General features: G+C 34.7%; 2 protein-coding genes across 4 annotated transcripts; one reads left to right on the top strand and one right to left on the bottom strand.

The window, feature by feature from the left end:
• Window positions 1–1,551: 1,551 nt before the first annotated feature.
• FRS3 (FAR1-related sequence 3) lies at window positions 1,552–11,358 on the top strand. 3 transcript variants are annotated; one of them, XM_012210896.4, is made up of 6 exons: window positions 1,555–1,718; window positions 2,265–4,634; window positions 4,807–4,896; window positions 6,072–6,221; window positions 9,932–10,045; window positions 10,916–11,358. In XM_012210896.4, exons 2-6 carry the CDS (start codon window positions 2,394–2,396, stop codon window positions 10,958–10,960), a joined length of 2,640 nt encoding a protein of 879 aa, XP_012066286.1. In that variant the 5' UTR covers window positions 1,555–1,718; window positions 2,265–2,393; the 3' UTR covers window positions 10,961–11,358. The 3 variants fall into 3 exon arrangements, 2 of the variants coding, with proteins under 2 accessions (XP_012066286.1, XP_012066285.1); XM_012210895.4 differs by having other exon boundaries at window positions 1,556–1,718; window positions 9,932–10,048; XR_016321865.1 differs by lacking the exons at window positions 9,932–10,045; window positions 10,916–11,358 and having other exon boundaries at window positions 1,552–1,718; window positions 4,811–4,896; window positions 6,072–6,210.
• Window positions 11,359–12,047: 689 nt separating this feature from the next.
• On the bottom strand, window positions 12,048–20,965 carry SE (C2H2 zinc-finger protein SERRATE (SE)). The gene is made up of 12 exons (XM_012210894.4): window positions 20,403–20,965; window positions 18,962–19,083; window positions 17,361–17,418; window positions 16,829–16,903; window positions 16,664–16,738; window positions 16,541–16,588; window positions 16,327–16,395; window positions 15,418–16,221; window positions 15,279–15,327; window positions 14,216–14,490; window positions 13,935–14,114; window positions 12,048–12,584 (listed from the first exon to the last, which is right to left on the bottom strand). Exons 1-12 carry the CDS (start codon window positions 20,813–20,815, stop codon window positions 12,524–12,526), a joined length of 2,229 nt encoding a protein of 742 aa, XP_012066284.1. The 5' UTR covers window positions 20,816–20,965; the 3' UTR covers window positions 12,048–12,523.
• Between the last annotated feature and the right edge of the window lie 1,751 nt (window positions 20,966–22,716).

Raw genomic sequence — 22,716 nt, forward strand, 5'->3', positions numbered from 1 at the left:
TATATCTTGGCCCAAATTCACTATTTCAAATATTTCATAACTTGGGCTCAATTCATTACACATTATCTATGATATGGGCTAATAGTCCGTATATGCACATGTAGTTCTCTAAATCATCAACCTATAGTTATCCGTTAACATGACTGCATTCGTACATAATTGAATTTATCATGATCCTATAATATGAATTATCATAGCCCTACAACTGCAGGGTTCAATATCAGACAATAATAAATAAGTTTTTACACATAATGCTCACAATTTAAATAATTACTGGAATTAAAAAATTACTTTTATAGTTATGCGGTGAAGGAAACAGAATTTTAGCCGGGACAAAGAAGAATATACTTTCTAATCGAAGAGTAGTCGAAAATTGTTCGAGGTTGGCCAGTGATACCAAATTGGGGTCTATCTCTCTCATCTTTGCGCTAAGACTAGCAAGCTGGAGATAAGGGACGCAGTGATCAGAGCTGTTGCTTAGCAGAGGAAGAGATTGCGCCCATCGGTTGAAGGCTAGCGTCGTTGGAAAAACGAGACCAAGGGGAGGGGAGAGCTGCTGGGGTCGGTGTTAACGGGAAGGAGAGAAGGGGGTTAGGACCTCATGAGATTTTTGCACTTCTAGACACTTCTAATTATGGGATGGTTTGGTCCGATTCAGGGAGGATTTGGCTCAATTTCGGGTTTTGCTTGAATTTTTCTTTTTTTGGGTTTCTATTGGGTTTGATTTAGTTTTTAGGTTTGGTTATCTATAAAAATATATTTACATTTAATTTTGCTAAATAAATTCGTAGGATATTAAATTTATTTAATTTTAAATAATATAGTATCCCACAATATCATTGGTTTAGAATTACTAATTAAATTTTTAAATAAAAAATTTTTGAAAATAAAATTCCGGGTTGTTTCAATTTTAGTATATACTTATATTGTTTAATACAAATGAGAGTTTAACATTTTTTTTTCTTGTTAAATATTTTACTTAGTTCAAAATTTCACTGTTTGAAGCATTTTTAATTTTTTTTAATAATTTATTTAATTAATAACATTTAGACAAAACTTAATGATAATTTATTTGATTATTTTATAAAATTAATTAATTTTATTGCGTATATGAGTATGAACATTCTAAGAGTTATTTAAAATAAATTTACCAATATATATTTTTAAATTCACATTAATTTTTTGAAAAGAAATATGCCTTGTAATCAAATTTTTATGTTTTAGAAGAAATTAATACACAAATTGTCGTAAACCGTGATTAAAACTATCAGTTCATTGAAGTCGGTCGAAATCGAAATCGGATCGAAACCGGTAATTCAAGAGCCAATTTAGGCTCAATATTTTAAAAATCTTAAACAGCCGGTTCCATAAGTTGGAACCGCGGTTCATTGAACCGGGGATGCCTAGTTAAGGACACTCGGTCTCAACCGGTTTGACTTTTGGACCGGACCCGATAGTGTCAGGTCAAAATGAAAAATCTCCAACAGGTTTTGGGTGTCTTCGTAATATTTGTTTTCGAAATAATCCTCGTAAAATTTTAAAAAGTGAACAGGTAAAGTTAGGGTTCCAGTTTCACTCTCTATCTCCTAAAAAATCAAAAATTTAATAAAAAACCTACCTTTACTGCTACTCTCACTTCTATTTTCCCCCTAAATTCTCTCTCCCTTTTCACGTAACCTGTCCTTTCTTTTACGAATTTCGCACAATTCCAATTCTAGGTACTCTCTCGTTACTCTCGCGCCTGTTTTCATTTCTGCATGTTTTGAAGATCACTGTTTCTCTTTCTCCCTCTAGAAATGATTTTGAGTTTTACTTAAATGGGTTTTATTGGACAGCTCAATCTTTAATTGGGTCTCAATTTGTTAAGCTTCATTGTTTTGATTAATTTACAATTGATGTGCTTCTTGTTTTTGTTCCTCTTCTTTTTTTGTGTTCTTGTTGCTGCATGTTTTTTATTGCTGCACACATTGTCTGAGTTGAGTGCTTTCTTTGGTTGATTTTATGTGGACTTATGAAAGACTTACCTCTATTAGTTTGTATGTTTATTTACATGTTCTGTTTGTAGGGGCTGTGAAGTGTAAAACCCTGCAATATATTTGGCTGTTCGGTTTATAATATTTGATTATCTAGAATCAGTGGGAAATTTCTCTGTAGTAATTCATTTGTTCCTTTTTCAGTCAAACTGTGTCTCAAAACTCATTTTAATTTTTTCTTTTAAGATTTCTTGCTGACTATGTTTCTTTCTCTTCTTTTTGAATGCCAAGTGTGTTGAATCAGCCGTTTTGTTGTTAAATTCCGCTACGGCCTGCATAATTCCCACTTAAATAGAGAATTAACATGCAAACTGTGCAACGTAGTTGTCCCTAAGAATTTGGTTTGAGTGGTGGGTTGCTATGGATGTTCATGTGATTGATGAAGAGGAGGGGATGGGTCACCGTGTAATGGCCTATGATGGTGATGCTGAACCCATTGAGGGTGGAGAAGTAAATAATGCGGAGCATTCTTCGGCACATGATGAAGATGTAGTGCCCGAGCCATATGTGGGTATGGAATTTCATTCTGAGGATGTTGTAAAAACTTTCTATGATGAGTATGCGAGACGACTAGGTTTTAGCTCCAAAGTTGTTCATTTTAACCGTACTAAAACTGATGGGATCAATGTTCGTGAGTTTGCATGTGGCAGAGAGGGTTTGAAAAGGAGGTCTGCAGATAGTTGTGATGCAATGCTTAGGGTAGAGCTTAAGGGTCAAAACAAATGGGTTGTAACAAAATTCATAAAGGAGCATAGCCATTCTATGGTGAGTCCCAGCAAAGTGCATTACCTTAGACCCCGCAGGCATTTTGCTGGTGCTACAAAAGGCATCGCTGAAACTTACCAAGGAGGGGGAATTGTACCTAGTGGGGTAATGTCTGTTTCCATGGATGGAAACCATGCACCTGCAGAGGCTAATCGTGGTCTTAGGAATTCTCCTGCTGCAGAAGCAAATCGTGTAAGTAAGAATGCTTTCCCATTAAATTACACCGTTAGGCCCAATTTTCGAAAAAGGACACTAGGGAGGGATGCTCAGAATCTGTTAGAATATTTCAAGAAAATGCAGGCTGAAAACCCTGGTTTCTTTTATGCAATACAACTTGATGAAGATAATCGCATGGCCAATGTTTTTTGGGCAGATGCAAGGTCGAGGACAGCTTACAACCATTTTGGGGATGCAGTTACATTGGATACAAATTACAGAGTAAATCAGTATAGAGTGCCATTTGCTCCATTTACTGGTGTTAACCATCATGGTCAAACAATTTTATTTGGCTGTGCAATACTTCTAGATGATTCTGAGGCTTCTTTTGTTTGGCTTTTCAAGACATTTCTCACAGCAATGAATGATCGGCAGCCTGTTTCTATTATCACTGATCAAGACATGGCCATTCAGCTAGCAGTGTCTCAGGTGTTTCCTGAGTCCCGACACTGTATTAGCAAATGGCATGTCTTAAGAGAAGGCCAAGAAAAATTGGCTCATGTGTGTCATGCACATCCTAATTTTCAGGTGGAATTGTACAACTGTATCAACTTAACTGAGACTATTGAGGAGTTTGATTCATCTTGGAGTTCTATCCTTGATAAATATGATCTGAGTGGACATGATTGGCTGCAATTATTGTATAATGCTCGTGCTCAATGGGTCCCAGTATATTTTCGAGATTCCTTTTTTGCTGCTATATCTCCAAATCAAGGGTTTGATGGCTCCTTTTTTGATGGCTATGTGAACCAACAAACAACATTACCATTGTTCTTCAGACAATATGAAAGAGCTCTAGAAAATTGTTTTGAAAGAGAGTTAGAAGCAGATTTTGATACAATTTGCACTACACCAGTTCTGAGGACACCATCTCCAATGGAAAAACAAGCAGCAAGTATGTACACAAGGAAAATATTTGCAAAATTTCAAGAAGAGTTAGTTGAAACTTTTGTCTATACTGCTAATAAAATTGAGGGTGATGGGAATATCAGCACATTCAGGGTTGCAAAATTTGAGGATGACCATAAAGCATATATTGTTACATTGAACTATCCAGAAATGAAAGCAAACTGTAGCTGTCAAATGTTTGAGTATTCAGGCATTCTATGTAGGCACGTTTTGACAGTCTTCACAGTGACAAATGTACTTACATTGCCATCTCACTACATCTTAAAAAGATGGACGAGAAATGCCAAAACTGGTGTTGGAGTAGATGAACGTGGTGGTGAATTACATGGACAAGAGTCTCTCGCATTGCGGTACAACAATTTGTGTAGGGAAGCCATCAAATATGCAGAGGAAGGGGCAATAGCTGTGGATACTTACAATGTTGCAATGAGTGCTCTTAGAGAAGGTGTGAAGAGAATTGCTGCTGCAAAGAAAAATGTTGCCAAAGTTCCTCCTCCCAGCTCGCAGGCTGGTGGGATTGGTTACGATGACAGGAAAAGCTCTACATCAGCATCAGATACAACCCCATTGTTGTGGCCAAGGCAAGATGAAGTTACTCGGCGATTTAATCTAAATGACGCTGGTGCTCCAGCTCAATCTGTTGCTGATCTGAATCTTCCCCGCATGGCCCCTGTGTCCCTTCAGAGGGATGAAGGTGCTCCTGGAAACATCGTATGTACATCGGGTCTCTGTGGGTTCTTTAATATATAATAAAATCAAGGAAAATTATGTTGACCTGGCAAATTAAAGCTTTCTATTAAGTCTTTTTCTTTAAAATACTTATGATGGTTCTAAAATGAGGGAAGTAGTTGATTTGGCACATTTATATGTTCCTTTTACGCAGGCAGTTCTTCCTTGTCTCAAATCGATGACTTGGGTGATGGAGAATAAGAATTCAACATCAGGGAACAGAGTTGCTGTCATCAACTTGAAGGTACACTTATTGAGTTATAACTTGAAACTGTATCAAGCATCTCAAATCAGGAAGTGGTTTGCCTGACAATCAGCAATCCAAATGCCATTGTCTGCATGTCACCTTTTTAAATGCATTAAAATTATTTGAAGAAGTAATTTAATTATCAAACCTCTGTAACCACAAAACAGAAACTAGAAGCTAGTTTGATTTGATTCTTAAGTTTAATAGTTTAGATTTTTCTTATAAGGTAACCCTGCCACCACCCTCAAAATGTTAACTTGTTCCCTTAAAGAGAGTGGAATTGGAGGTCAAGAACTAAAGAGCGAAAATTCCTTATGCCTTCACATATATGCACCACCACCCCTCACCCTCCAGAGCAAGTTTCAGGAATAAGTCTCCATTGCTATCACAATACAAGCAATTTAAAGTATTTATTGTTTATAATACAAGCCGCACTCTGACTTCCATCTATAAATGGCTGTCATACACTTATCTTTTGCTTCTATGACTTTTTTGCCTCAATACTTTAAGCACATGCCAAATGCATCCTTAGGACCCCATAAATGCACCCTTCAGAGATAGGAGTATAATGTAACTTCTATTTAAGATCTTGCTATTTAGGAAATTCATGATTTTAGTAATGTTTAGAATTCTGGTGTTTAAATCCTTCTGAGGATTTTTCTTTTTGTTATGGTTGTTTGCTTCCTAGTTATTATTGGACATTTTCTTATTTAGAATTTGCAGCAGTCCTATAAATTTCTACATTACTTAATGAAGTACAGGTTTACTATGAGTATTTCAGGGTTTAGTGTGGCTAGTATGCTTTCCGTCTTTCTCTCCTTGTCTATCATCTTCCTTTTCTTCTGCTTCTTTCTTACATAGGCTGTCTGCTGAGTTACTGAAGACAGCTTCATCAGCCACCTAATTCTCTTCTCAACAGCTGTAATGCAGTCTTCTGAAAGTGGACGTCCTTTTTAATCCTGGCCATTAGATTTGTTAATTACTTTGAAATTTGCAAACCAAACATAATTGTTAGGCAAATAACTGAACCTGTCCTACATCTATTAAGTTGATACCTTCTACTATTCTCTATTTAGATATTTCAAACCTGGTTTGGGTTTTGCTCATATTTATATATTTCAAACCTGGTTTGGGTTTTGCTCATATTTATATTTTGTTTATACCTGCTACAGTTGCAAGATTACAACAAGAATCCTTCAACAGAATTAGAGGTTAAGTTTCAACTATCAAGAGTTACGCTCGAGCCCATGTTGAGATCTATGGCGTATATTAGTGAGCAGCTTTCTACACCAGCTAACAGGGTTGCTGTCATTAATTTAAAGGTAAGTCTGTCCAAATTTTAGACTTATGTTTCAGAAAAACTGGGATTATGCACCTATGAGAGTCAATAATAGGATATTTGGAAGCTCTTCCAGAGAGAATAATGCAATTAAGGCTTCCATTTTATTAAATTTAACTGTTAGAGATGTCCATATGCCTTGCTAATATGGTTCTAACTAGAAAGAGCTGTGTTTTCTGCTCCTTCTGAAATTTATGGGGGCTGCATCTGGCATTTTTGTGAGCCTGACTTAAGTTTGAGCTGGACTCAGATCACCTAGCCTAGGCTTGGTGAGGAATATAGCATACTATGAATTTAATGAATTTACTCCTCTCCATTGCTTAAACACTAATTAGAACCGGACTCTTCGTTAAAAATTGAATACTTAGCAAAATAGTGATTTTTTGTTTTACAGTAATAAACTGTCTATTATGAATTAAATTTATTGATCTTAATGTATAATTCAATTCAAACATTGTATGAAATCATAATTTCCTTGTGAATTTATTTCATAACTGCTTCGTGTTCAATTGAAGAAGCCATAGTATTGCTTGCCTTCATTATGTAAGTCACTGAATAATCCTAATATAAGGAATACAGAGAATGATCCTTGTTTTACACAGCTGATTCAGAGTTCTGTTTCAAATATGCATAGTTGTCAAATCAAGAATTGAAATTCTTTATTTTAGAACCGCGAATCGAGAATATTGTTAGATTCATTGTATTTTTTCAAAATTAATTAAAAGTAATACTCATACATTTATGGATATATTTCCCATCAATTTATTAAAAGATACTAGAAATCTGATTGCAAATATTGTATTTATATAAATTTCAATCCAGATCGTGTACTAAATAGAAAATGAAAGAGAACCTAATGAGTGCAAAAATAACATACAAATCAAATTATAGGATAAGAGGAGCCAAAGAGAGATGGTAGAGATAAATGAATGAGTGCACCTAGAATTATGATAAAGAACTCTTTGGAATCGACTTGAGGTCAAGTAAATTTTGTATTGTTAACTAGCATTGCAATGGTTACTTTGAATGCATTAGTAGGAGCAACATTTTTCACTTTGCGACAAGGAAATCTACCTTGCCTTGGTTTGAGACCCCCTCACTCCTCATTTTCTCTCTATTGATATGGATTTTATTTTAAAGGTTTCATGTTTTAGTTGAGAGCTCTCAGTTTATGATGGCATAAAAGATATTGTGAACATTCCTACACAATCACACATTGGGCCATGCGTGTTTTTCCTTGTTCTTTGCATATTTTTGGCTTAATCTCCTTGCTTATGGTACTACGGATTAGCCTAATTCTTCCTTTATTGGCTATTATTGTTTGGGAAAAATTTCAAAATAGGGTCTTATTCAAATACAGCTGCCCAAAATTTAAAAATAGACATTTTGGTCATAAAAAGTTATAATGTTCAAAGGACTCCCAAGATTTGATTAGTTTCTTTTTTAACAGCTTATAGAGGATACCATGTATGAATTTGGATATATTTTTGTAGGATGAATTAGTTTGGTTAAGTTTCAGGAATAAAAATTATTTTTAGTTAGTTTTCTTTTGGATAGCTTCTTTGTTGGGGATATCATAGTTTTGGTTAGTTTCTCTTTAAACTTTTGTTTAAATTAATTGTATACTATATAGCTATTCGAATTAGGGAAATCAAGAAAATCAATATATAATTTTAGAACTATGTTCCAAATTTTGTCTAGGATTTGCATCAAGGAGAGGTTCCCTTTAATTATGGGTTTACATCAAGGATTTTCCTTTGTACTTATTCTAGTTATGGATGAACTAATGAGTAGTATATGGGATGATATTCCATGGTGTATGTTATTTGTAGACGATTTTGTTTTTAGTCAAGTAAAAGAAATTACGGCAAAGACCTCTTGAAAGGGTTTTAGGTTAAGTAGAAGACAAAAAACATGCATTGTGATTTTAATAGAGGTGAGTTAGGTAGCATGATGTTGTGGTGTCTAAGCACAATCAATTCATATACCTAAGCTCTGTTTTCGAAAAGGATATAGTGATAAATGTAGATGTGACCCATAGGATTAAGATAAGACGAATGAAATGGAGGAGTGCTACGAGGTGTGCTATGCAACAAAAAGATATTTAACAAAGTCAAAGTCAAGTTCTATAAAATGACTGTGTGACCAGCAATGTTATATGAGAGTGAATGTTGGGTTACCAAGATCTATCATATTCACAAGATGAATGTTGTAGAAATGATGTTAAAATTGATCAATAATCATACAAGATTGTATGAGATTAGAATTGATATGACAAAAGGTGCAAGCAACAAAGAATGGGCTAGAATGAGAGAAGGTCATTAAAGTGGTTTGGTCATGTCCTACCTAGACCTCAACGTGCCTGTTTTGGAAGTGCAGTACCTTGATTATGGAAGATGTTAAAAGGGAAAAACTACATAGAGATAATATGTCTCAAAAAGGTCACTGTTTCTTGGCATTAGTTTGGATTTAGCCATAAATGGAGTGGAATAAAAGCAAATGATTCATATTGATGTCTCCAACTAACTTGGAATTAAGACTTAATTATTGTTGATTTTCAGATATTATGGTATATTTCTAGCCTATTAGAATCTTTTTTATATATGTAGTAAGTAAACTAGTTGTGGGCAAATAATTTAAGTAAAAAAGCAACTTTTTTAATGTCCAACTTTGCTGGAAAACTGTCCTGATTGGGAATTGTTAGTTCTATTTTTAGAATCTTAGTTCCTTGTTGCTTGAGGATAAAATTATTTGTCTTACTCTTCTTTAAGAGTTCCAACTCCTTGAAGAATAACGGCCACTTTCAGTATTCCTCTACCTTCAAGCTTTAGGATTTCTTTGGTGTCTATAAATACTCATGCTTTCTTGTAAGGCTTAATTTTCAGTAAAGCCAGTAAATTCCAGCCAGCTATGATTTATTTCTTGATAGTTAATAGGATTAGTCCTAGATCCTATCAATATGATGCTCATAATTCTATAAAGAAATTCAGATCTGCCATACTAACTTTTATGCCCTTCGATTTCTACAAATCCAATTTCGCAAAAGTTCAACTTCTCAAGCTTTCCTACACCATGTAGATATAAATACTGCCCAAGCCAGATATGATTTCATCGACGAAATAGATAGTGCTGTTTTACATCTTGTGTATTATATGCTATGAGATGGGATGGTTTATCATGTGCAAGGAGGATTGTCAAGGTTATGATTGCAAATTGAATGGTCATCTATCATGATCAAGCTTAAATGGTATTGTATTTCTTTATCCAGAAAATGGAAAATTAAAGCTATCTTATGGGAGTACAAAGTGATAGACCCCACTAGAAGCTGCACAAAATGTAACTGACAAAAATTGGTATCTTTTGAAAATTAAAAGCTCTTTTGGAAATAAATGTACATTTTTTTAATTTTGGGATCCCTTATTAAATAGCACTCTGCTTTTTTTTAGGACTTATTTTCCTTGATATTTCAATATATTATTCATCTGGCAGTCCACTTTCTTATGGTAAATGAAGCATGGAATTATATAGGATTTACATGGAAATACATCTTCATTCAATATACTGTCTAGTCATGATCACAGTGATTATCATGTTGTCTTAGACTTTGTGGCCTCGTTTAGTTTATCACAGCGATTATTGTGTTGTCAATTTATTGTCCACCATTTAATTTATCCTTTCTTCTGCTGGTTTCAGTTGCAAGATACTGAAACAACTTCAGGAGAGTCAGATGTCAAATTTCAGGTGTCTAGAGATACATTAGGTGCCATGCTGAGATCAATGGCCTACATCCGCGAGCAGCTCTCAAATGTTGTGAGCATTCTCTTCCTTCTCTTATTAATTAATTAATTAATTATTATTATTAATTATTATTATTAATTTATTTATTATTAATTATATTACTTTTATATTTGAATATATTATTAAATTAAATATATTATTATGATTATGTGACTTTGCTTCATGAACTGAAATGATCCTTTTTTTTTTCCTTATATAAATATGGCGTTTTTTTCTCTTTTTTGGTGGAAACTGCACTCATTTTTAGACTCTGAAAATCTCTAGTTAGTAATGCTGAATTTCGTCCTGTTTGATTCTGGCATAGTGGACTGCTTCATGCTCTTTGTGGTTTGCTTAATATCAAACTCTTTTGGTAATGGCAGTTGGGATGATTTTGAGTCAATTTGCTTTGAACTATTAATTGAGAGGAATACAACAAATTAAGAAAATGTCCATTGACTGATAGAAGTGCAATAAACAAGGCCGGATCACTTCTACAACTTAAATATCATTGCATCACAAGCAAAGATATTTTTTAAGTCCACTAAATAATTTGAAGGGGCTGAATTCTATTAATAATAAGCCATCTCCATCGGGAATTTATAAGGTGCTCATTAAATTGGTGGAATACTAGTTGATTACTTGATCCTTCAGAAATGTCTTGATATTTGCTTTACAATTTTCTTCTATTGACATGTTCTATATCTGTTGTTGAGGACCATGCGCTTGACATTTCATTTTTGTGAAGATAGTAATGAAAAATGTAAAGATAATAATGAATCGAGTATATCAGATCTATAAGGGGTATCTTCTATTCTTTTTGCAAGAAAACTGGGTTCTCCTCTCAATTCAACCCTTATTTAAAATTTTATTCTGATCAATTGAAACTTTTATGCGCAGGCTGAGCCCCAGCCAGAGCCTCTATCAAAGAAGCCGAGGAAGTAAAGGCATCGAATTTGTTGCCCGTTTTGTTCCCCCAGGTGCAATCAGTTTGCATAGATGGATAGCAAATGTTTGTTAACCAAATTCTGTCATTGTCTCTGTTGCTGTCCTCGAAATTCTGTCATTTCTCCCAATGACTCGGGAACCCCCACCAATCCTCCCTCTTCATGGGGCTTTTGATCTGGCTAGCATTTTTCTATTTGTGCCTCCGATCTTCCTCCCCCACCCAAAGTTACCATCCACTCAATAACCCTGTGTAAACTTGTGTAACATATTTGTACATGTAGTGTTGCAAATTCAAAAATCAAAGGCATCAAGTTAAGGTTTTTGATCTAGTCTTTCTTTGTAATGTGCCTTGTTAAATATTTTTCTTTAACATTTGTCAAGAAGTAAATTCTGGATGTGATCTGAGTCTAACATAGCCGTGACGTTCTGAACTTTAGTTCACTTTTGCATATCGCAAGAGCACCTTTTGGAAGTCAAGATTGTGAGACAGGTTAGGTTTGAAGGCTTTTCCAGTGAACTTTCCATGCTCTTTTGTTAGGGAGGCATTCCGTCTGATCTGATCAATATTTTTAGGGAAAGCCATTATAAAGCTCCGGTAGCTCCTGGGTCTGCTTTTGTTGCATGTTCACCAGAGATCTATGATGCATGGAAACTCCTAGCAATGGCGTTTTCGTGTTTCTTTAGCTTTTCTCCGTATCTGTTTCTTCGCATAAAATACTATTTTTCTTCTATAATAGACCATTTTTCTTGATATAAAATTATATCTTAAATGTCATTTCCATTTACGTCAAACAGTGAGATTGATGCAATTATGGCCTAAACGTATGGCCTATTTTCCATGGGGCACTCCACACAGGATTCACTATTTTACCTCATCAGTACCATCCATGACAAAAATGTCACCAACAAAGAAACGTAATAAATTGTAAACAGCGAGGGCACATGCTTGTGTTGATTCAATTTTAGAACTCTACTTTTACGAAATAATATTAATCCCTAATTAAAGTTTTGACTGCCACTGTTATACTCGAGACTGCTGATAATAAAGAAACCAATTTTACAATCAAACTCCAAGAGAGTATCATTCGCAAATGTTCCAATCTTTTTTTTTTTTTTCTTTTTCTTTATTATCAACAAAGAATAAGGCTACTCAGTATTGTAAGTCTAAAAGTTAAAAGAAAAAAAAAAAAAAAAAACAAATGGACAGCTATCTGAAATCTGTTTTCCATAGAAGTCCATTTTACAGGTACAAATTTTTCTAAGATTGTATATTCCCACCCCTATATGCTTAAAGAGTAAGATTCAAGGTAAAAGGAGGGGGTGAAAAAAATGAAGAGCACTTGGCATCACTAAACACAATTTGCACTGATATCCACTAGCAATAAAAAGCCGTCAGCACCCAACGAGCAGTGAAAACCTCAAAAGGATGATTGCTTCTACAGTTGGATTAACTTAAACCAATAAACGTCGGGAGCGCTGAACGCTGACTAGACAAGAGTGCCTCCCTTCAGAACAAAAAATTGCAGCTTTGAAATTTTAATCTCTTCCAAATAGTGGCACCTACAAACTCCTGTAGTCTATAACAGTGACTTCATCCTCTGGTGCATCTAAGTCTTGATAGCTGAAAAAATTCAATACTCGAAAGAGTTCAAATCATAACCAGGGGAATTAATACAACAAATGCCACAAAGTTATTCATGCCATAATCAACATCGACTTCAACAATTACTTTTTTGTAATGAAATCCGCATCATTTATTTAATTTCACCCCACTTTAAATTGATTCTATATCTTTACTAAACATGCCTTGAGAATAAGCTAAAGCAGTATAAATCGGTTTAGCGGAACAATAATATTTATTGGGAAAATTATAATCTTATTCATGTATTTTGTAAAAACTATTTTGTCCGCCATTTTAAAAAATAAGCTGCTTTATCCTCACATTTCGCTACCATTCCAATGTTGTCCTTCAATCCAAAATTTTGGGTCTTAAACGTTAAGTGCATATGAAATCACAGAAATAACCTTGTATAGATTCACAATTATCCTTCCTCTTATTTTTCTTTTTCCTCTTCCTCTAAATCCTCATATTTCCCTTCACAATCACAAACTCCACGCTCTCTCTCCACTTCTATTTTCCAAGCATTCATTTTTTCTCTATACAAATCTCATCCACTTCTCTTCATCTTTCTGAAACTCTCCACCACAAGCAGCCACCTCTCATAAAACATTCATCCTCCTCTCGTCAAACCACCAACAGCCACCTCCACCACAAGCCGCTGCATCATTTCCTGTCTCAGTCATTGCAATCCAATACCACATATCATATTTCTTTTGCAAAGGATAGGTTATTGATGGCTTTCTATGTCAGATTTCCATTGGGTATTTTGGTGGATACCCAAATGAAAAATCTAGACATGAATTTTTTTGAGATGGGGTATTGATTTGTAGAATTTAAGGAAAAAGACACAAGATTAATTGGTGAGCTAGGTTATGAGTTCGTAAAGGTAGAGAATTTGCTTGGTTTGGAAAGGAAATGGAGACAGAAGGAAGAGTGGAGATGGAGAGACATGAAGAGAGACAAAGAGAGAGGGAGGGGATGGAAATGGGTGTCATGAATATTTTGGGATTTTTAATTTCTTCCATCTCATCTGACCGTCTTCCTTTAATTTGACATATAGTCTAAAATCCAAAATTGTGGACGGAAGGGAAACCGTTTAATAGGAGCAAAATATGAGGATAAATTAGTTTATTTTTACAAAGACGGGCAAAGTAGCTATTTTTGGCAAAATACAGGGACAGGATTATAATTTGCCCTGCTTTATTTGTCTTTGGACTGGGCATTTCTCTCTCCTGTTCTCCCTCAAACATCCATACACAACAAGAAACACCAAATGAACAGCTCATATACACAAGTGCACACACACAAATGAAAGTGAATGTTCATGGAAAAGATACAAAAAGAAATTACCTGCGGATTCGACGAGGATCCTGTCGAAAGGCTGGAGATAGAAGAATGGGGGCAGGTCCGCTTATCTGGGGCCCAGGCCTTCCATTTCTGCCACCACCTTCAAATGGAGCAGGACCACCCTGCTCTCTGAACATCCGCATTGCAACTTCAGGAGGAGCGGGGACAAAAGGCCCTAGTGGACTGTTAGAACAACATATTTCCATTAATAAAAGCCACGAAAATTAAGAACCTGTAGTATTGCCATTAAAACCAATATTTTTAGTAGCAACACATTAACCTACCCAGCACCAGGTACAGGCATCAATACTGGTGGAGGAGGAATATCTGAAGGGAAAGGTGGAACACGCATGCCTTGACCACCAAAACTGTCATACATAGGATCATCATGGTTGACAGCATCAGGCCCATCACTTGATTGAAAATCACCTGACTGTTGGTTTTCAGACCTATCATATCTTTCACTGCCATTTGCTCTGTTTTCACGATCTCTACGGCCACCTCGTTCATCCTTCAATCGATTTTCTTGACCTATCTTACGTCTCTGTGGCTTGTCTTTCTGAAAAGAAAAGATCAATTAATGCAAGTCAAACGGGTAAGGAATGAGAGCATTTGACACTGTCATCAGGAAGACCAACAGTACAAAAGTGAACACATGAGTTGATGTCTTCAACATTGCCATAATGGATCCTCACTTTATGAGTATAGGGCAGTGAATCAGAATGCAACCAAGTAGCTCAACATTTAAGGAAACACTAGTCTCACAGTACATGGAAGATAGACAAGATATTGTACAGACGAATAGGCTGACAAAGGCATCTATATATGATTCAGTAATACAACACATACAACTTCATGAAGTGAGTAAGCAAGCTAACATATGTGAGACATCCACATCCAACTATTTGGTGGATAAATCAGAGTCACAATATCCAAAGAAGCTGTATTGATCTTTAAATCTTCAAGGATCTTCACTTTGAATCTTTCATATCAAAGTAATAAAAGTATCAATTCCAAAAAAGAGAAAGAAAAGGGAAATACGTTCATGAAGCTAGGCAACCCCCGCACTATTGTACAAGACTGCCTAACTTCATTTTCATACTACAGGTAATAATAGACTGGGAAAAACAAATTAGATGGTCTGTAAATGTATCTAGGAACTTTATTGTATATGCAGACCGCTAAATAATTTCAGCAAGTGCCATCCTGCCAACTTATACTCAACATAGGAAGCAGCATGAAACAGAAGCTGAATTTCAAGCTTTCAAAAGCCAAAATTATTAACAACCATATATGTTGTGTATAGCCATGTGGATCATGGGTAGTATGGGATTTGATGGACAATACCGGTAAAGGCTGCTGCATAACGGGTGTGCCGCCAGGTGCATCTGGATCACTGGAAATTGAAGTAATGCATTTATCAGAAAAATTACAAAATTCAGGACAATTAAGGATAAAAGGAAGAAGTTATGTTATATGACAGTACTTCATATAGTTTTGGAAATACAGCTCTTCCCGCACTTTGGAGGTCAGCTCCATCACAAGCTCAGGGTGCTTCAGTTTGAGATGCTTGTGCACAAATTCGGCAGCATGAAAGAGCTTTGTGCAACCCTTGGCTCCACAACCATACTTCCATCCATATTTTTCATCCCTAATCTTCCGGACATAGGGATCCAATGATTCAACGGCAGCAGCGTCTATCTTTTCCTTAGCAGTCATTATTTCCAAAGGATCTTGACCCCTCAACCTTTCTTGCCAACGTGAGTCCAGTTTCTTTTCCCACTCATTCCCACTATTAGTTGCATCAGAACTTTTTCCCTCTGCTCTCACATGCCTAAGACCCTTAGCTTCAGCTGTTTCAATCATTCCATAATAATCCAAACCATGTACACGCCAAAGATAAGTAATAAGTGTATCCAATAGTTCAATGCCTTCCAGACCCTTGACAGAGGTTAAGCCTCGAATAATAATAACAGGACCACTTGAGCTGCTATGGGATTTCTCCCTATGCATTTTTTCATTATCAGATCCACCTAAAACATTTTCTTCAATTCCTTTTTCAGAGTCGAGCTTGCGTACAAGGGCCTGAGCTTGGTCCACATCAATGTGAATTCTTCTGGGTTCTGAACTGACTAGGTGAGCCTTAGGAGCAGCTGAAAGAAGATCAGTTTCTTTTGCTGGCGCACGGCCATGCCGTCTTCTTTTGCCACCAGCGTCTACTTCATCATCAGAATTTGGATCACTTGTCTGTCCTGATTTGTTTGAAGATAGAACATTGATACCAGGACCTCTGGCATTAAGAATGAAAACACAAGTTGAATATTGAAAGAGCAATTAGTTTGCATGCAGGTTCAATTGAGTCAACATGATTGCAGAAAAAAACTGTTCAACTTACAGGTCCAATGTTCCACTTTGCAAGTCAAGTAAAAAGTCCTTGGCAACCTTTCTCGCCAGTTCATTCCTCCTACAAAGAATTCCAAGGAATAATATAGTCCACACCAACAAATTATGATAAATCTGGAAATTAAGTGATTGACATTGCATCCAGACTGTTTAAAAAACGAAAATCTGTAGAAAACACAAATCCAAGAATTCTCTAAGTAGCATACCTTTCTATGACTGCAACCAAATTGGTTGGATGATATTTGTCTCTCAACCTACATGCAATAAAATTCAATTAGACCAATGAAGTTAAAAATAAAGAGATATATCGCACATGAGAAGAGAGATACCATTCCTCGTCTTTATGAGACTCAAAAAAAACCCGTTTCTGAGTTGAAATGTACTCTGACTTATATTCTTGATACCTGCAAAAATAAGACCATGATCACTTTCACACTCCAAGTCATGAGTTCGAGTCTTTAACTTTAAAGTGCCAAACAGTCAACAGTTTGTACCTGCGCTCAGCTTCAGCTGGTAGAATATCATCTTCAAGCTCCTGAATGAACTGCTTGTATGACATCAAGCCTTCTCTGAAAAAAAGATTAGCTTACATGTCAAATTGAAGAGTAAAACGAATTCTACACCAAAGGATGCCACTTTGTATTATTGTAAGCCATAACAAAGGATGGCAATGCCTATGCATGAACGAGAGAGAGAGAGGGACTGTATGTAATCATGTAAGTTCTGATCAATAGTACTGCTCAACCTATTCAAATATCAAAATTTCGCTAGGATATCTTCCCAAGTCATTAACTACTCATATATGACTTTGCGCTATGCCCGTATGTATTAATGTTATTAGTTCACACATCCAAAACTTTAACTATCAAGAAAGCATGGTTCGCTGTGAAAGGTAGATGGCAATAACAAATGGATTATGCTAAGACATAATCTGCAGCCCTCCACCAACCACATATATAGCTAATTATAAGATGAAACAATATGAAATTATCAGGTAAATAGAAAGAATGAACTCTAAATACAAACCTTTGAGCAGTCACTGTGTTGGAAGCATCAACAAAACCACCACGTCCAGAATCCCAGTCTGCAACAGTAATATAATCCAGTAAGTTCTACCTCAGCAAATAACAGAAAGGGGATTAAATGAAAGCCGTAGCCAAAATACAAAATTCAGCATAGAAATTTGCTGACAACCAGAGAACTTGCTACATTAACTCTATTGTCTGGCTCAAATATTTGAAACGCAGAACATATGTCCCGAATTAAGGTTTTAAGACAGCCTAGCCTTCCAACTGGCCAAAGAAGAGGGCCACCAATCAAAACTTTAACCAAGTCGAACCAGGTAAAAAAGGAATTAAATTAATCAGATACTAAATGTAATATAAAATTAATACTTATAAGAAAATTAAAACTCTTATAAGTAAATTAAAACCAATTGAAACAGGCAACTAGAAAAAAAGGCAAGTTCAACAAACCCAGCTCCGACATTTAGAAATGTCCAGGTAAGTTAAATTAGTGGAAAAGTGATAAGTCAAAGGACCCAAGGACCTCCATCAAGCAGTTATAACTATCGCCATGAGGTCAATAACCAGCAATTATTAGCAGAACTGTGAGTTCACTACTTTACCGTCTCCAAACGTTTCATAAATGTCAGCAGCAATAATTATAAAACAAAATAACCACCAAGGTAATTCAATAACCAGAGGTTCTATAACTTCACCAAAACAACAGGAATGCCACCACCAATTTATTATTACTAAAATACCATCAGTAAATAAAAGAGGACATGATACCAAAAAAGTATTGAGACGTAGACAGGCTTTCCTAAATCAGATCCTAAAAGCATTCCAGGGACCTGTCTTCACAAAAGACAAGAACTTGCATTGGCTTTAGAAGTTGTACCATACAGTCCACTTCAAACTAAAGCACAATGAGCATGCATCTTCTTGAGTCCTAATATATCATCTAAGCATTTCCATCTGGCTCATCAAACAATCGACAGTCAAGCAAATCAATATCACTTCAGAATGCACAGTTTATAATGATTCTCACATTCCATACAAGCTAAATGTAAAGACTGATTTCTTGATTTATACTCTCTCTTCTCTCTGGGCGTGCATGCAGGTAAGGATGGGGGCCTCAAAAGATGCTTATGATTATGCCAGAACTGAAGCATGAAAAACATGTTTAGCAATGAATTGAAATGATAGTAGGACTTGCAAAATGCAGAAGGGTTCGGCCAGCATAAAGACACATGCACATGTTGGCATATCAAGCTTGGCTCTCATTTGCCTGTCCTTTGTTAATAAAAAAATATGTTGAAGAAAGAAAGGATAAACTGGTCATCCTGATTTTACAACTGTTAGTGCCTACTTTGATCATTTAAATAGAAAACATCTAGCAGAAAACGAAATTACCGGGAAGCTTCCAAATCATATAAGTAGTAATATCTTGTAAACAACCAAAGTTACTAACATCCAACACATTAAAGATGACATCAGAGTGTCAAGAATCAAAGTTGGAATTGGGGGTTCAAATTCAACTCATTCTTTCAGATCCGTTACTAACTTTTTCGACAAACCAAAATCATATCAATGCAACAAATCTCAAAGAACTTGAGCACTTACCAGAGGGACCACTTTGATATCCACCACCACGACCCATGTAACGACCATGAGGACGATCGTCAGGATACCCAGGCCTACCCCCCATCTCACGTTCATATCCACCAGCATAATCATATCCAAACCTACACATCAAAGATCATGTTTTACTACACTGACCAAATTTTGAAGGGCTCAATTTAAAAATAAAAAATTGAAAGCCAACAAAGGCCCAAACAAAAAATAACTAAATAGAGTAATGCAAGGAAATGTCCTATAAATAGCTAAAACAGGACAATGACTAGCACTTCAATGCCATCAACTAAAAGTAGCATGAAATACAAAAAATTGACAGAAAACAGCACTGACACTATTAAAATGAAGTGTAATCCAACCACCGACAAAATAATGCAATATCAACCTGTCAAATGCTCATACGAATTATTACAATCAAATTAATCCATGAAAATATGTCAAATTCAGGTTAAAGTTCAATTGCAACCAATCTATCTCAAAGACACCTCATGAAACATCTGATCAGAACTTAAATCCAACACCAGATAGGTAAATGTTAAAGTAAACTGACTGGATAAACAGAATGAACATAGAATTTCCAGTGTGCTCTTCAATGGTCTTTCCTATCTTACTCATACGTGGGTAATTTGATGCTGGAAACCGTAAAACATTTCTTTCTTTTGGACATATGGCAAAGATAGCATGTAAATTTAGCGACACAGGTATACTTCATAATTCCACATACTGCATTAATCATCCCCAGAAATTGCAATAGCACATATTTCCATCTTATAGGCAAGTCCTAAATTTTAAATTTGGCAAAATTTACGGTTAAGGTAGTGTTTAGAACAAATCCATATGGAATTCATTTCATTTGCTTTCATTAAAAAAATTCAGTTAAAAATAAATTTTCATATTTGGATTAACTGTATAGCTTCACAAGCTTGTAGTTAGAATTCGTAAGTGTTGAGCAACTTATACTCTCTTTAAGTTTTAAGTTCAGTTTCGAACTCCAACAGGAAAATGTAGAATTCTATGTGAAATTTGGTCCGAGTATAACCAATTCTGTAGAGAGAGTTCATATACTCTTCCTGCGACCATCTACCTTATACTGATGGTTCTTTCAATCTAAGGTTAACTTGGCAATCCTCTCTAAATCTAAAGGTTACCTCAATGGAATTAATAAATCTAGTGTAGCAATTAGTAGCATATTCGCACTTTATCGGAAAAAAATCCAAAAGACAGACTCAATAAAAGAAAAGCAGAAAGAGCTACAAAGCTCTTGACCAAATTACTTAATTAAGCAGACAATTTAAAAATAAAAGCCACATAGAAAAAATCAGTGATCAAGCTACACAGTTATCAAATTTCCTCATAACACCAAAAAAAAAAAAAAAAAAAAAAAAAACCCAATAAACCAATAAAAATTTATCACACTAAACTCACTCACCTTCTATCGCCAGGTCCAAATCCACCTCTAGGGCTACCTCTCCTCCCTTCATAACCTCCGTCCTCTCTCCTCGACCTCTTGTAGGGTGGGGACCTCCTCGGAGGCGGCGAATGCCTCCTATCTCTGTAAGGCAACGGAGGAGGGCTCAAACTATTCCTCCTTTTATACTCTCTCTCCCTCTCCCTCGGTGGAGGAGACCGATTCCTTTCGTAGTAATCACGTCGATTCGGTGGCCTATCGAATTCTCTGTCTCTGGAGTCTCTGTCCCGTCGTCGGGGTGCATTCTGTGGAGGAGGAGGCGGAGGAGGAGGTGGCGGCGAGGACTGAGGGTCGTCGGCAGTTGAGGATTTCTCCTTGCGGTCTCGGCCCCGACGGTCGAGAGAATCAAGAGGCATGTTAATGACTTCAGCCATTTTGGGTTTGTGGGATTTGTTTGTTTCGGTTATGAGGTTGAATTTTTGGTGAAACCCTAGAAATTAGAGAAGGCAATAAGAACAAAAGAAGAACAAAAAAGCGAAGTATGATGAAATTAGAAGGTTTGGGTCAAAATAGGCGTAAATCGTATCGCGTGAATTTTATTTAGTGTAAAACTAGTTTATATATAAAACATAAAACTCTATAACTCTTTTATTAATTAATAATTATATAATTTTATTTTTTTACATAGAATTAGATAGTATATATGTAATATTTTAAATAAAAATAATAGAAATAATATTTAAAAAATGATATAATTATATAATTTTATTTTTACACAGAATTAGATAGTATATGTAATATTTTAAATAAAAATAATAGAAAAAATATTGAAAAAATGATTAAATCCTAAATAAATCAAATATGGATATGAAAAACTTATAGAAAGAAACGTTATCCTATAATTTTCCATACAAGCTTTAGTGCATGATGAAAATCCAATTAAAATTTGTAATTATTGTGTTACAATTTAAATAATTAATTAAAAAATTAGTTTTCTCCACTATCTCAAAATATTAAAAAATTCCAAATGAAATATATATTGTTAAAATGTGATGATACGTACATAGTTTAAATTTCGGTAACAAAAATAAGTATATCGTGAAATATTTCACAATAAATATATATTTTTTATTTTAAGATAATGCTATAGTGATGCATAATAATAATTTGTACATTCATTACAAGCTTAGAATTTAAAAAAAAAAAGATAAATAAGCATTTACTATAGGTAACTTTATTTATTCACTAATGAGTTTGATGAGCAAGTGAAAATCAACATTTATCGTTGGTATATATATTTATTAATTAAAAATATTTAGTAAATTTAATTGGTTAGAATAATATTTTAAATATTTCAATTATGTTAAAAATTATAACCAAAATACTTGAAATATTATATTTTTAAATTGATTTTTGACTGATTAACAATAATTTAAATTTAATAATAATTGACCAAATTGGCTATGATTCTAATCATATTTTAAAAAATAAAATAAATGCTTATAATATTATTAGCAACTGGGTGCCTCCTACGCTTCGTAAGGGTATACAGTATATATTTTATTATTTATAAATACATATACACTAATTTGGTAATAGTTACAGATGATGATAAATTAAAATGAAAGTGACAAAACACATGAACAATTGAGAGCACCAACAGTCATATGTGGAACATAAAACTAATAAAAAAGATAAAGAAATATTTATGGCCATATGTATACAATGTAAAACTATTAAACTATTTGGGTTTGGCCAAAATATTGAACTAAATTGATAAGATCTTTTTAAATTAAATCATCTATTGTATGGTCAGAGATAATCGTTGGATTTCATATATATATATATATATATATAATTTATTTTACTTTTATATGGAAAATACTTATTCGATTCGAAATAATCAAATTGAACCGCTTTCTATTACTCGGATTTTTTATTCCATTATCATAAAAAAAAGAAGTTAGATTTCAATTTTAGAAATAGATTTGTCCATACCAAATTTATGTTCTGCTTATGCATTAAATTGATGAAAATATAAATTTTTTTCAAAATAAAGGTACTTTTATCCTAAAAAAAAAAATAAAGTAAAAGTAAGTTTTAAAAAATTATTATTTTCATTGATTTAGTCTATAAATAGGACCATAGATTTGACCTAAGCATTTATTAATAAGTATTTCCACTGTAATGTTTTGACGAGCATAAATAGGCCAGTATGGCAAATCTAATAAATATAAGAACTACAAAAAAAACTAGGAAGTAAAATTAAAAGCGTAAGGTTTTAGAACAAAACACAAGAAATAAAAAAAAAAAAGGAAAAATCTTAGTGCTTCAC

The sequence above is a fragment of the Jatropha curcas genome, chromosome 1 (assembly GCF_041381405.1).
Source record: "Jatropha curcas cultivar XTBG-Jc1 chromosome 1, XTBG_Jcur_1.0, whole genome shotgun sequence".
NCBI lineage: Eukaryota > Viridiplantae > Streptophyta > Magnoliopsida > Malpighiales > Euphorbiaceae > Jatropha > Jatropha curcas.